Raw genomic sequence first — 13,289 nt, 5'->3', positions numbered from 1 at the left:
TTACTAATATGTGGAATCTAAAAAAAAAAAAAAAAAAGGAAACCAAACCAAGCTCATAGATACAGAGAACACACTGATGGTTGCTAGAGGCCAGGGGTGGGTTTGGACAACATGGGTGAAGCGGATCAAAAGGTACAAACTTCGAGTTATAAAATAAATAAGTCATGGGGATGTGCTGTACAGCATGGTGACTAAAGTTAATAATGTGTGTTAATAATATTTAAAAGTTGCTAATAGAGATCTTAAATTTCTCATCACAAGAAAAACAGTTTTATAACTGTATGATGGCAGATGTTAACTAGACTTATTGTGGTGATCATTTCACAATATATTCACAATCATTATTTGTATACCTGAAACAAATATGTTAAATGTCAATTATATATAAAAAATGATTAATGGAGAAAAACATTGAAAAAACTAGATCTTTGTTACTAAGGAACAAGGGGAAATAGCTACAGGGTCAACAGCTATAATCCCTGCCTTAGGGCTTTCTGGGCAATGTGAGTGTGTGAGATCCTTAGGTCTCACAAGTGACTGCCTGATTCCCAGGACTCTTCCAAGGGATGGAAATCAGTATATATTCTCTGTCCACTGAATATCCTCCAGTATGAGCTTAGTTTTCTAATAGTTTCTAAATATTTTCTAATAGTTCTCATTTACATTAACTTCCTGAGTATGTCCTCCCTGCCACCTCCAAATATGTGCAACTGATGTAAAAAGGAGAGTCCTCTAAAAATAGTTAGGGACCAGATGAATTGTATGTGTGGACTGGATCACATTTATGCATGCAGTTGTTTTGGTACCAACTTGACAGGAAGCGAAGAGTAGCTGGGGTGACATTCAGAAGCTCTGGTTCCCAACCAGCAAGGGCACCACCTCTGCTCTCCTGAGTCTCCTGGAAGTGTTACAGCCAGGGGAGAGCAGCTGAGCTGTGACTAAATTTCCCCAGCTCTTTTTTGAGCTTTGAGTTCTACTAGTAAGTTCTGTAAAAGCCTCTTGTAATAAATGGCAGGAGAAGGAAACATCTGCAAATAGGTGGCACAAGTTCAGGGAATGAGACCTTCAATTTTATCCCCTTTAAGTCATTTCCATCTTTTTCCTTTAGATAAGTGATCACACTCTCAGGGTGTCCGAAGAATTCTCTCCACCCAAATTGTAACGGTCACTAACTTCTATTCCCAGTCTTAAGTTTCCCTTTAAAGCCTATAGCCTGGCAGGTCCTGAGTTGATGGAAGGTCCCAGAATAAATGAGTATGTTCTGCCTGTCTTGGGCCATACACACCTGTTAATGTGTTAAATGAAGGCCATTCATACTGACTTAGGAAAAGCTGACTTCTTCTTGCCCTTCTGCAGATAAATTTTTTAGTCAAGGCTGTGCCCCTGGGTATAAGCGAGGTTCCAGTCTCTGTGCTCTGTGCGCTGGATCAGAAACTGTTCCAGGAAAGGAGTGTGAACCCAACAACAACGAGAGATACTACGGCTACACGGGGGCGCTCAGGTAAGACTTAGAAAGCTGGAATGAATATAATAATACTCCCAGCTCTGACAAGATTCCTTTTTAGGAACTAAGGTGAGTTTCTTATGTTACTAGCCTATTAGTCCTGCGTGTTTCAGGTGCCATATTCAGCAACCATGTGTAGAACCCTGTGTGAAGGGCCCTCCAGGACTGTCTCCAGACCTGGCTGTCATAGACAGCAAAGACTGGCAGTAAGGTTGGTCTCAACAGAGGGCACTTTGCCCCCTGGGGACATATGGCCGTGTCTGGAGATATTTTTCATTATCAAATAGGACTGGAGTGGGTTGGTGTGCGGAGAGGGTGCTGCTGGCATCTAATTGGTAGAGGCTGCTAAACATCCTGCATGCATAGGACAGCACCCTACAACAAAGAGTTATCTGGCTCCAAATATTACAAGTGCCAATGTGAGGGAACTCTATCATAGTTGAATATAGGAGTCAGGGGCCTGGCTCATGCTCTTCATGCGCCCCTGGGGAACCTACAATCTGGAAATATACAAAAGTAAAGTACATGATTTCTACATTCCCAACTATAATTCTATTTCATGGAATGTTTATCATTTTTTTATACAGACACCTGTGCACCTTACGACCTTATTACTTTTTAACTGTCCTTTCTGATTCAGGCCTGTGTTACTTAGTAGTTCGTTAATCCATCAACTGCACAATGATGGTAGCATTGTAACTGAACTTCTCGGTGAAGAAAAACACTAAATTTTATCCCAATGTATCAGTTAGAACCACCTTGTGAATTAGAGTAAGTACAATTCACAGTCTACACATTTCCAATTTTACAAAGAAATTACCTCACTGAAAAACTACTCTCTAAAATATGTTTTGATGCTTAGAAAATGATATAGCTCTCTCTGTTGGAGAAACTGTGCAGAATTTAAGATTCAGTGTGTGGAACCGAGACTGTATAACTACAAAGCAAATCGGAGATTTCTTTTTCTTTATTCCTTTGTGATGTAAGATTAGTATAATAGTTGATTAGTGATAGAAGGGGAGTCCCAATTGCTGATGTCAGATGGCCAGCTCTAGATCTGTAAGGTGGCCCTCCTGAAGGAAAGATCTATCTTGCTGACTTCCTCTTTTCTCCCTATCTTCCTCTTTTCTCTCTGTAGGTGTCTGGTTGAGAGAGGAGACGTGGCCTTTGTGAAAGAAGAGACTATCGATCAGAACACTGGCGGTATGTGCACATGCTCCCTGTCCCTCCACACCGGGGTTGCCGTGTTCCCTTGTGTTCAGGATGCCTTGGTGAAAGTGTTATGGACTCTATCAGGCTCCAGAGCTCTGATTCTCAACCTTTTTGTTCAGTGGAGAGAGGTTTTCACCTGGGTAAGGAGTGTGGCAAGAACTGTGAGGTTCCAGTGGCCCTGAATTCTCTCCCAGGAACCTTCCCATAGGTGCAGGCATTGTGCTGCCTGTCCCCTAAATACTTCAGGGCACATTTATTAAGAACAAGGACATTCTCTTATATACCTACTTTACAATTACCAAGAGCAGGATATTTACATTAACATGAATTTAATATTCATTACATCCACAGTCCATATTCAATTTTTCTGAATCATTGCAAAAGGGTCCCTTATAATTATTTCCTATATTTTCAGGTCCAATATATATTCCAATGTATTCTATGTCCACTGGGGGGAAAAAACCCTAGAGACAGTGGCATACCAGTAGGGATGAGTACCAAGATCGTGGATTCTAGAACCACCTCCATTAAAAGTAACCAGGGCCCCTTAGAACAACAGCCTATTCTAGGGCTGAGCAGGAGAAATATAAGGTGAGCTTGGAACATCACATGGAAGTGATCAGTGATGGAACATGTGAAAGCACACAGGAGCCATTTGGACCCCCACTGGCCAAATCTGGGGCATTCTGAGTATTAAAAGAAATAATAATAATGTAACTATAATAACCCATTAAATAAAAATAAGAATACATGAGTCCATCCTGATTAAACAAATGAAGGTAGAGGAACAGATATTCCTTATTGTAGAATACTAACTAATAAATGTAGAAATAATTATAAAGTTAAAAAACTATCACTTGGCAAACAATAGTTTTTTATGATTGATCCAATCAAGATTGATTGAATCAGGAACTATTATTGGATCCTAAAACAAGAGGGTGAATATTGGATAGCTATGACATTAAAAAACAAGCCCTGGCCAGGTGGCTCAGTTGGTTGGAGCATTGGCTCATACACCAAAAGGTTGTGGGTTTGATTCTCAGTCAGGGCACATACTTAGGTTACAGGTTTGATCCCAGTCAGTGTGCATACAGGAGGCTGGTAATTGATGAATTGATGTCTGTCTCTCTCTCTCTCTCTCTCTCTCTCTCTCTCTCTCTCTCTCTCTCAAAATCAATAAAAAAAACATATCCTCAGGATTTAGAAAAAGTTTTTAAAGTTGGTAAGAATGAGTACGCCACCTGCCCACTCGGTATTACTACTTATAGAGCCCAATATAGTCCAAGCAGCTATTTCTTCCCTTCCTTTCCTCATGCCCCTTCACCCAACCTCAAATCTTTCCAGCAATCCATCTAGAATAAACTAACTCCAAATCCCCCAAGAAGCCTTCCCTGATGGGACACACATATCCACAACAGAATCCCTGGTCCATATTGCTAGTATTGTTGAACTCATCCCACTTTGTAATAATAAACTGGCCACACGAAATCTCTGAGCTCCTTTTCCCCTCCTTTTCTATCCCAACACTGACTATAGTATGTGGCATACAGAAGTGCTAAGTACTTACTTGAAGGAACATTGATTTGGCTAATTTTCCTTTCCTCCTTCCTATTATTTTTGCATTTTTTCTTTAAAGGCTGTCCTTTTTCCTGCTACCGAGTATTACCCTAGGACTGGTTCTTTGTCACCCCTTGATTTCCTTTTGTACTCTTCTGAGTAGGGCCCCCTTTCTAGGCTTCAATTCTCTACTTTTGCAATGGCTCCAAGAGCTTTGCCTCTTGAGGGGAATTTAGAGAGGAACCTATCCTATATTGCCACATGGTCATTTTTATGTACAAAGTACACTGGCGCTGCAACCTCAACCTGTGTAAATCCGAACTCCTCATATTCTCTCAAAATCCAGTCCTCTTCCTACAGCCTTTGTCCCTACTGAAGACTTGACCATATGCCCTGCTAGTCAAGCCTAGATTAGCCTCTATCAGTATGATTTTATTTCTTTAAAATATGTCTTTATTAATTCCGTGGTATGTTGTGGTATAGAAGAATCAGGATACAAAAGCATGTGGACTCTATGATCTAATTATTTAGATTTGTCTGCAAATTATGTGTGTCGAAAAAAAGACTAGAAGAAATGCACCAATCTGAAAAGTGGCTGCTGTGGGATTATAAGCGTTTCAGAATTTTCTTCCTTAAACTGTGTAACATTTTGCAAATTACTGTTGTAAAACAAAAACCAAAACCAAGGATTAGTTTTACTGGAAATAAAAAGTTTTATGATGCACTTCTAGATGCCCACTGCTACCCTCCTAAACCAGACTAAATCTCCTCCCATCTCATTATTCTTTTTTTTAAAATATATTTTTTTATTAAGATATTACATATGTGTCCTTATCCCCACGTTACCCCCTACCCACCCCCCCGCCCCCGCTCATGCCCTCACCCCCCCGTTGTCCATGTCCATTGGTTAGGCCTATATGCTTGCATATAAGTCCTTTGGTTGATCTTTCCCCCTTACCCCCACCCTCCCCTACCTTCCCTCCAAGGCCCAACAGTCCAATCAATGCCTCTCCATCTCTGGATCAGTCCTTGTTCATCAGTTTATGTTGTTCATTATATTCCACAAATGAGTGAGATCATGTGGTATTTATCCGCTCTCCAGTTCCATCCATGCTGTGGCAAATGGTAAGAGTTCCTTTTTCTTCTTCCTTTTCTTAAAGAATACCTTTCAGCATTTCATATAATGCTGGTTTGGTGGTGATGAACTCCTTTAGCTTTTTCTTATCGTGAAGCTCTTTATCTGACCTTCTATTCTGAATGATAGCTTTGCTGGATAAAGTAATCTTGGTTGTAGGTTCTTGCTATTCATCACTTTGAATATTTCTTGCCACTCTCTTCTGGCCTACATGGTTTCTGTTGAGAAATCAGCTGACAGTCGTATGGGTATTCCCTTGAAGTTAACTGAGTTTCTTTCTCTTGCTGCTTTTAAGATTCTCTCTTTGTCTTTTGCTCTTGGCATTTTAATTATGATGTGTCTTGGTGTGGTCCTCTTTGGGTTTCTTTTGTTTGGGGTTCTCTGTGCTTCCTGGACTTGTAAGTCTATTTCTTTGACCAGGTAGGGGAAGTTTTCTGTCATTGTTTCTTCAAATAGGTTTTCAATATCTTGCCCTCTCTCTTCTTCTGGTACCCCTATAATTCTGATGTTGGTACGCTTGAAGTTGTCCCAGAGGCTCCTTACACTATCTTCATATTTTTGGAATCTTTTTTCTTTTTTGGTTGGGTATTTTTTGTTTCTTAGTATTTCAAATCTTTGACTTGATTCTTGGGATCTTCTAGTCTGCTGTTGGAACTCTGTATATTATTCTTTATTTCAGTCAGTGTATGCTTAATTTTGAGTTGGTCTTTTTTCATATCCTCCAGGGTCTCACTAAATTTATCGGCGGTTTCCATAAAATTCTTGAAAAACCTTATAAACGTGGCCTTGAACTCTATATCCAGTCATTTGCTTTCCTCCATTTCTGTCATTTGTGACCTGTTTCTTTGTCTCCGCAATTTTTATGCTTCCCTGTGTTGGTAGAGTGGTTTTGTGTGCTAGGTGTCCTGTAGGGCCCAGTGGCTCAGCCTCCCCAGTTACCTGAGGTGGACACTCTTGGTGCACCCCCCTGTGGGCTTTGTGCACAGTCTTGTTGTAGTTATGCCTTGATTGTTGTAGGATCACTGGGAGGAATTGACCTCCAGGCCAATTGGCAGTGAGAATCAGCTGTGTCTGCAGTGGGAGAACTTCTGTGCTGAAGACACCCTTCTGGGGCAAGACTTGCTTCAGTGGGGCTTTGGTGCTCACTGAGTCTGTGCCCTGAGTGTGTCTGCTATGGATCTGAGGAGTTGTAATCTGGATGGTCCCCTTCTGACCACTGGGTACACTGGCTCTTGGATCTAAGGAGGTGCTAATTTAGCCTCTGCCTGAGGTTACACAGCAGGAGCTACGAAGAGAACTGCAGGTTCCCCTTCCTTTTTTGGAGTTTGGAGGTGCCCTGATGAGGCCCACCTGTGAAGCAATGCAAGCTGCTGTGAGGCCTTCTGCCTTCTCTTGGAAGTTCTGGGTCTGTCTGGCCCAGCTGCACTTTGTTAGGTAATTTTCAGGTTGCAAAGGGCCGGGGCATTCATATGCAAAAGCCTCTGCTGCAGCCTGGGTGGGGCAGGGTCTCAGGGAATCAAAGGGCGGAGCAAGCAGCTATGACGGATCCTCAGCCCTGCCCTAAGGGGCCGCGCGTCTCAGTGTCCCGATAATTGCTGCAAGCACCTCTGAAGGAAAGCCGCCCTCAAGTTCAGAGTTCTGCTTGCTGCCAGACAGTCCAGTTTCTCCCCGTATGAGTCCTGGGTCCCCAGAGACTTCCCAGAACCGGAGTTCAGAGCAGTCGGGAGCTTGTGACTCCCTCCCGATTCAAAAAGACAGCCACGTCCTCAGGTGCCAGCCCCTTAACGCACGCGCGCCTCCATACCTCTGCACTTTACTTCCGCAGCTCCTCTGGCTCTCAGTGTGCTTTTCTTTCCTTCTAGTTGTAGAATTTCCACTCAGCCAGCCTTCCTGTAGTTCTGGATGATGTCTGTTTTGTCTTTTGTTTTTGTGTTTTGTTGTATTTTTGAAGTTGTTGTGGGAGGCAGCAATTTCCAGGTGTTTACCTATGCCGCCATCTTAGTTTCTCTCCTCATTATTCTTAATTGTCCTATTTTAGGCTCTGGCTCATACAATAACATTGATTTCCATTCCTAAATCCTCATAGACGCACTTTTCCTCCTGCCAAGTGCCACACTCAAGGCCTTTAGTGCCTGGGCATGCCTCACCTGCTCAGCCCAACCACCGAGACTGTCCCAGTGGGGCCATTCTCCTTTCACCCATTAGAAACACCAGGTTTGTACCTTCCTGAGTCTTACCAGTGCCCTCCACCTTCCCAGAGAAGCATTCCTTTTTCCTCCTCCCAATCCTATACAAGATACGTAAAACCTTGCCTCTTCCAGGTAGCTTCCCCTAATTACTATACCCTCACTGTGCTGGTTCTGAGTTCACACAGCATTTAGAGGTATGTTCTACCGCTAAATGGGTAGAACTGGAACTGGTAAGAAAGGAAAGGAGAGATGTTTAAAGGTGAGTGAAGATGTGTATGGTTAGGCAATTTGAGTTTTCTGTTAACACTAAAAGGGTACATTTTGGGAGTGCAGAAAACAGGTATTTTGACTTTATACGTAAGTAATATAAAATTTTATAATAGTGAATCCATGTATTAGTTGTTCCATTAAATGACAAAAATTAAATGAAAATTAAGTTAAGGAAACGATTAGGAGAGAAGTAAAAACTGGGAAAACATTTGAGAATTGCTCTGGAGCCAGAACCTTGAGAATGGGTAAGATTTTCTTTTCCAGAGAAAATATAGAGGTGAAGCAAAGGGCTGAGAACAGGGTATGGACCTGCGTGCACAGAGGAATGTACCCATTTTCAAACAGAGCCAGTATGAGTCAGATTTAACACACTGCTGCAGTTTCCAAAAGGGCTTCTAGGGAAGCTCCTTTTCTTGTTGGTGTAAGAAGATAGAGCATAGAGACTGTCAACCAGTTGAAGGTCACATACTTCCTACACTGGAGCAAGAGGCCCAAACGCTTTGGAATTTAGTAGAAATGAAGAACTTTTGGAACAGCATCCACAGAACACAGTCCTCTTCTCTGGCTGGGTGGGGCAGGTTGGAAGGGGTGGTCGCTAGGAATTCCTGGTAAGTCTCTTCCTCTACACATCACTGTGTGCACTCCTGCTGGCCACTGGGTCCAGGCCCTCCACACACCAGTGGATCGGTCACAGTGCCCGGAGAGGGTGACTTGACCAAAGCTGTCAGCTGTGGCTGACCCACCTTCTCTATCTCCAGGAAAGAACACTGCTGACTGGGCTAAGGACCTACAGAAGGAAAATTTCAAGCTCCTGTGCCCTGATGGCACCAGGAAGGCTGTGACCGAGGCTGAGAACTGCTACCTAGCCCGATCCCCAAATCATGGTGTGGTCTCAAGGCAAGATAAGGCAGCTTGTGTTCACAAGGTGCTACTTGAACAGCAGGTAGGAACCAGCCAGGGCCTCCACCCGTTCATTCTGGGTGGTGTGGATTATCTGGAAGGAGCTCACAGCTAAATGGAGCCTCTATTCCTGCATTCTCTTTCTGGAAACTAGAATTGGGAGGGTATGGATTGTGGAACTGGATCTCCGAGGCCTGGGTCTCCTGGTCACTGGAGATTAGCCCCCATCTGATGTGCATGTCCTCAGGTCTGTCTTCCTGCTTTGCCCTTGGTACCCTTGTTTTCTGCACATTTGCATTTTTTTTTTTTAAATGAAAAGGACTGATTCTGTTTCCCAGATCTCCTTGACACAGGTCATGAAATGTGGATCTGTGTTTCCCTTGCTTAGACAGACTGAGAACCACTCAAACATCCAGAAAAATCCAAGCTCCCAACCCTCATGGAGCTTCTCCTCTGGCCGGCCTTGGTGAGGAGAGGGGCTGCCTGAGTATTCTAATTATAAAGGCTCCTCTACCCACAATCACCATCTGCCTATTGATTTACCATTAGTTTTATTTTTAAAAAATTAAGATAGCATATTTTTGTGAGTCCTCTTAAGGTAAATTATAGTAGTTCAGACTTAATGAAGATTTCCTAGGTGCTAGGTGGAATCATCATTTCACTTAAAATCTTAGGAAGCGTGGAATAATTAAGCCTCTTGCCCACGATAGGATAAAAAATGTAGTCAAGCCCTGGCCGGGTAGCTCAATTGGTTGGAGTGTCGTCCCATACACTGGAAAGTTGCAGGTTTGATTCCCGGTCAGGGCACATACCTAGGTTGCAGGTTCAATCTCCGGTTGGGGCACTTACAGGAGGCAACTGATTGATGTTTCTCTCTCACATCAATATTTCTCTCTCTCCCTTCTTCTCTTTCTAAAAATCAATAAAAACATACCCTTGGGTGAAGATTAAAATAAAATTTAGTCAAACATGAACTTGTAACAACCACCTGTACCACCACTTATTGGGTAGCTCATGTTTAAAATCTTCTTTGACAGTAACACTTAGAAGGGACATGTTTCTGCCTGTCCTCTCGTTTCCTGCAAGCAGCCCATGAGGCCATGGCCAAGGAAGTGGGGTGGAGAGATCAGAGAAATCGGGAGCAGGTGGCTGGGTGGGAGGGACTCCACAGAGGATGTGGACCACGAGGAACCCTACAGAGGACTTTGGGACGTCATGAAAGCATGGAGCTGGGGCCAAAAGTGGGTGAATGCCAGGTGAGGGAGGTGGAGGGATCCTGAGGCATCCTCTGTAGCTTCCCTTGCTTTCCAAAGCTGGTTCCTAACTTTTAGTCTCCTCCATCCCATCCATGTGTTCCTAGTTGCTCACTTCCACAGTCCTCAGCACTTCCTATTCATTTGACAGGCCCAGTTTGGAAAAGATGAAAATGGCTGCTTGGGCGACTTCTGTCTGTTCCAATCTAAAACCAAGGACCTGCTGTTTAGGGATGATACAAAATGTTTGGCCGAACTTCAGGGCAGAACAACGTATGAATCCTACTTAGGAGCGGAGTATGTCACAGCTGTGGGTAACCTGAGACAGTGCTCAACTTCAAGTGAGTAGGAGGAACAGCATGGGGGAAGCTGCAAAGCAAATGTGGGCAGGGTTCTGGGTGGTGGGTACAAAAGGAGAAGTGGGCTACAGTCCCCAGGAGATGGCCAATGGACAAGATGAAACAATGAGGGAACAACATAATCCCAGAACATATGAAGGCTACTTGTAAGGGCAGTTGGCAAGGAGGCCATTGCCTCAGGGCACTGAAGTAGTGAGTTGTCTGGACATGCTGAATTCCATGTTATTACTAAGAGAAGGAAGGGGTTTATGTGCCCATGCCCATTGCTCTGCACTAAAATCCCCCTTTTTTTTTATACAGAGTTGCACTGTCTAATACAACAGCCCCTAGCTATATAATGCCATTTAAATTTAAATTACTTGAAATTAAACAAAATGAAAAATTTAGTTCCTCAGTCACACTAGCCATAATTCAAGTGCTCAACAGCTACATGTGGCTCCACATAGGTGAGCAAAGATGCATTTCCATCAGTGCAGAAAGTTCTTTAATGCAGCGCTGCTCTTGAGAGCTTGAACAATGATAATCCTGGTAACTATAAAGTTGTCATATATAATACTCACCTAGAACACCAGTTTTCTCAGAATTAAAATACAAAAAAGTACGTTTGCACTATATGTATGTTGGACCTCATTTAATCACTTGAAATCATTTGGAAGATGTGGGAGAATAGTATGTTACAGGGTGAATATACAGCAACTTTTGTGTGCATGTAAGTGAGCCACGGTCCTTAAGATATGCTTTCAAATCCACATGGCCATATGGATTCTGATTCCCAGGCCCTGTGGATACTGAATCAGCAAGTCTGTGCCACAGTCAGGTTTTCTGAATTTTAACAGCTGCCCCACATGATTCTGATGTAAGGAACATGCTTGCCCAGGGCCACTGTTGTGAGCACCCAGTTATAATTACCTAACCTATATCCTCCAAGAGGGGACAATCTGGCTTTGCTGTTCTCTGCTCCATCCCCAGCCCCTAGTACGGAAACTGGCTCATGCAGGTGCCTGGTGCATCTTGCTATGGTGGTTCCTTTCCAGCCTAGAGAGGTCAGAGAAGACAGTACTCGCAGGCTCCTCCCAATCACATGGACTCAGTGTAGGAGCTCTGCCTATAAGACATCAGGTGGGGGATGATGCAGGGCAGGGAAATCGTGTTGCCATCCTCGGTATGGGGCCTGACCTGGGGTAGGCACAAGGGCTATGCAGGCAAGTGGAGAAGGCCACTGGGATGCTTTTGTATCAGATTTAACTGTTTATTCACTCGACAGAAAATAAATATAGGTATATACTGACTTTCCTACCTTTCTTCTTTTCCCCTACAGAACTCCTGGAAGCCTGCACTTTCCATAAACCTTTAACTCCAAAAACGGGGCCATGAGCTGATGGAGCTGGGAGCTCATGTGACCCATCAGCGTCCCCTGGTCTCGCTGGCCTGAGGGGTTTTTTGGCTGCCTTCATAGTTCAATGTTGCCATCTGTGCAGGAAATAAATAAAAAATATTATTGGTTTTACCTTTTAAAAACTTCATTCTTTCCTAAATGTTTGTCCTGGAAGGATTTCTTCTATACTATCCATCTAAACACATGTGCAATTGAGCCCTTCCTTCAGAGCTCAAGCTCTGATCCTTCCCACAGCTCTGATCCTTCCCATAGCCACACCTCCTGGGTACAGTCCCAAATGGAATTCTTTCTAAAAGGGGTCTGCATGGTCATTATAATGCAATCAAGTGTATGTGGCTGTGTGTGTGTGTGTGTGTGTGTGTGTGTGTGTGTGTGATGCTAGGGAAGGGGCAGGAAGGAGGATACAGAGTGAGTTATTGAGATAGACTACAGAAAAAGAATATAAAATATTTATATATTTAAATTTTTTTAAAATGAATTTCATCAGATCCTGATTCTAGCTGGTTGGAAAAGTGAATCACTGTGACATCTTCTTGCTAAAAATCATCCGTGACCCCGATTCCCACAGCAGTCATTGCCCTGTCTCCTCCCCTCCTCAGTCAAACTCCTGAAAGATGGAGGCTCGCTCTTTCCATGCCTCCTTTATTACTAACGGCTGAGCATACGGAAATCAGCCTTCCGCTCCACTCACTTCCCTGCAGCTACCCTGGCTAAGATCGCCACCCACCTGCCAATTGCGAAAACCAGTTTTAGTTCTTTCATTCCTGAGTCTATGTGCTGCACTCGATACAGCTGACCACTCACTCTTCTTTGCAAGTTTCCAGCTTCTCTGTCCTGGTAGTCCCTCTGTCCATTTGTGGCCTTACTTTGGGCTCATCCTGCCAGCCCTGAGGGAAATAATTGTAGGGAAATAATCCTGGGGTTCTTCTCTTGACCCAGCACTCTTCTCACTTTGCAGGCCCTCCCTAAACAATGTGAGTGACTCTTGGGCATCTACATCCATAGCTATATTTCTGACCCCTGCCTCCAGTGTCCCCACTCACACCCCCTCCTCCTTACTGTGGAGCTATACTCGTGGAGCTCTCACAGGAACCAGATACCCCCAAGTCAAAAACTGGAGGTGATCATCCTGCCCCTTCCCTCTCCCGCTTGCCTAACCTAACTGCTGTCTACATGTATTTCACACCAGCTAAAGTCATGGTCTTTTACCCTCACAGGAGCCATAAAGTGAGGAGTCAAATTCCAACTCCCTGTTTTCTCTCACTCCATGTCCACGGCCAGCAAGTTCTGCTGATTTGCCCTCTAAACAACCCTTCAGTTTGCCCCTTTATTTCCTAACTCCTTCCACAGCCTCAATTTACACTCAGGCACGGAGCTGCCGAGAGGGAGTTTCTGGACACAACAGTCCACATCTCTCTTAAATTTCTAATGTCTATGGAAACAGGATTCTAGGTGCACTTTGCAGTGAAGACCTGAGTTCACCTTTTCACACACACACAGCCCTACTTTGCCTT

The 13,289-nt window shown here is 43.7% G+C and overlaps 1 protein-coding gene across 1 annotated transcript in view; it reads left to right on the top strand.

Annotated features, from left to right (window-relative positions):
* Positions 1-11,892, top strand: part of TF (transferrin) — a 28,590-nt gene extending 16,698 nt beyond the window's left edge. The window contains exons 13-17 of the mRNA XM_081106175.1: positions 1,357-1,501; positions 2,643-2,707; positions 8,626-8,810; positions 10,172-10,361; positions 11,698-11,892. Of these exons, the coding sequence (XP_080962301.1) occupies positions 1,357-1,501; positions 2,643-2,707; positions 8,626-8,810; positions 10,172-10,361; positions 11,698-11,753 (641 nt within the window). The 3' untranslated portion in view covers positions 11,754-11,892. The remainder of the gene's footprint in view (positions 1-1,356; positions 1,502-2,642; positions 2,708-8,625; positions 8,811-10,171; positions 10,362-11,697) is intronic.
* Positions 11,893-13,289: the final 1,397 nt, after the last annotated feature.

The sequence above is a fragment of the Myotis nattereri genome, assembly GCF_964212035.1.
Source record: "Myotis nattereri genome assembly, chromosome: 14".
In the NCBI taxonomy this organism is placed as follows: domain Eukaryota; kingdom Metazoa; phylum Chordata; class Mammalia; order Chiroptera; family Vespertilionidae; genus Myotis; species Myotis nattereri.
Note: the sequence above shows the minus strand (reverse complement) of the source record. Positions and strands in the feature narration are given on the sequence as shown.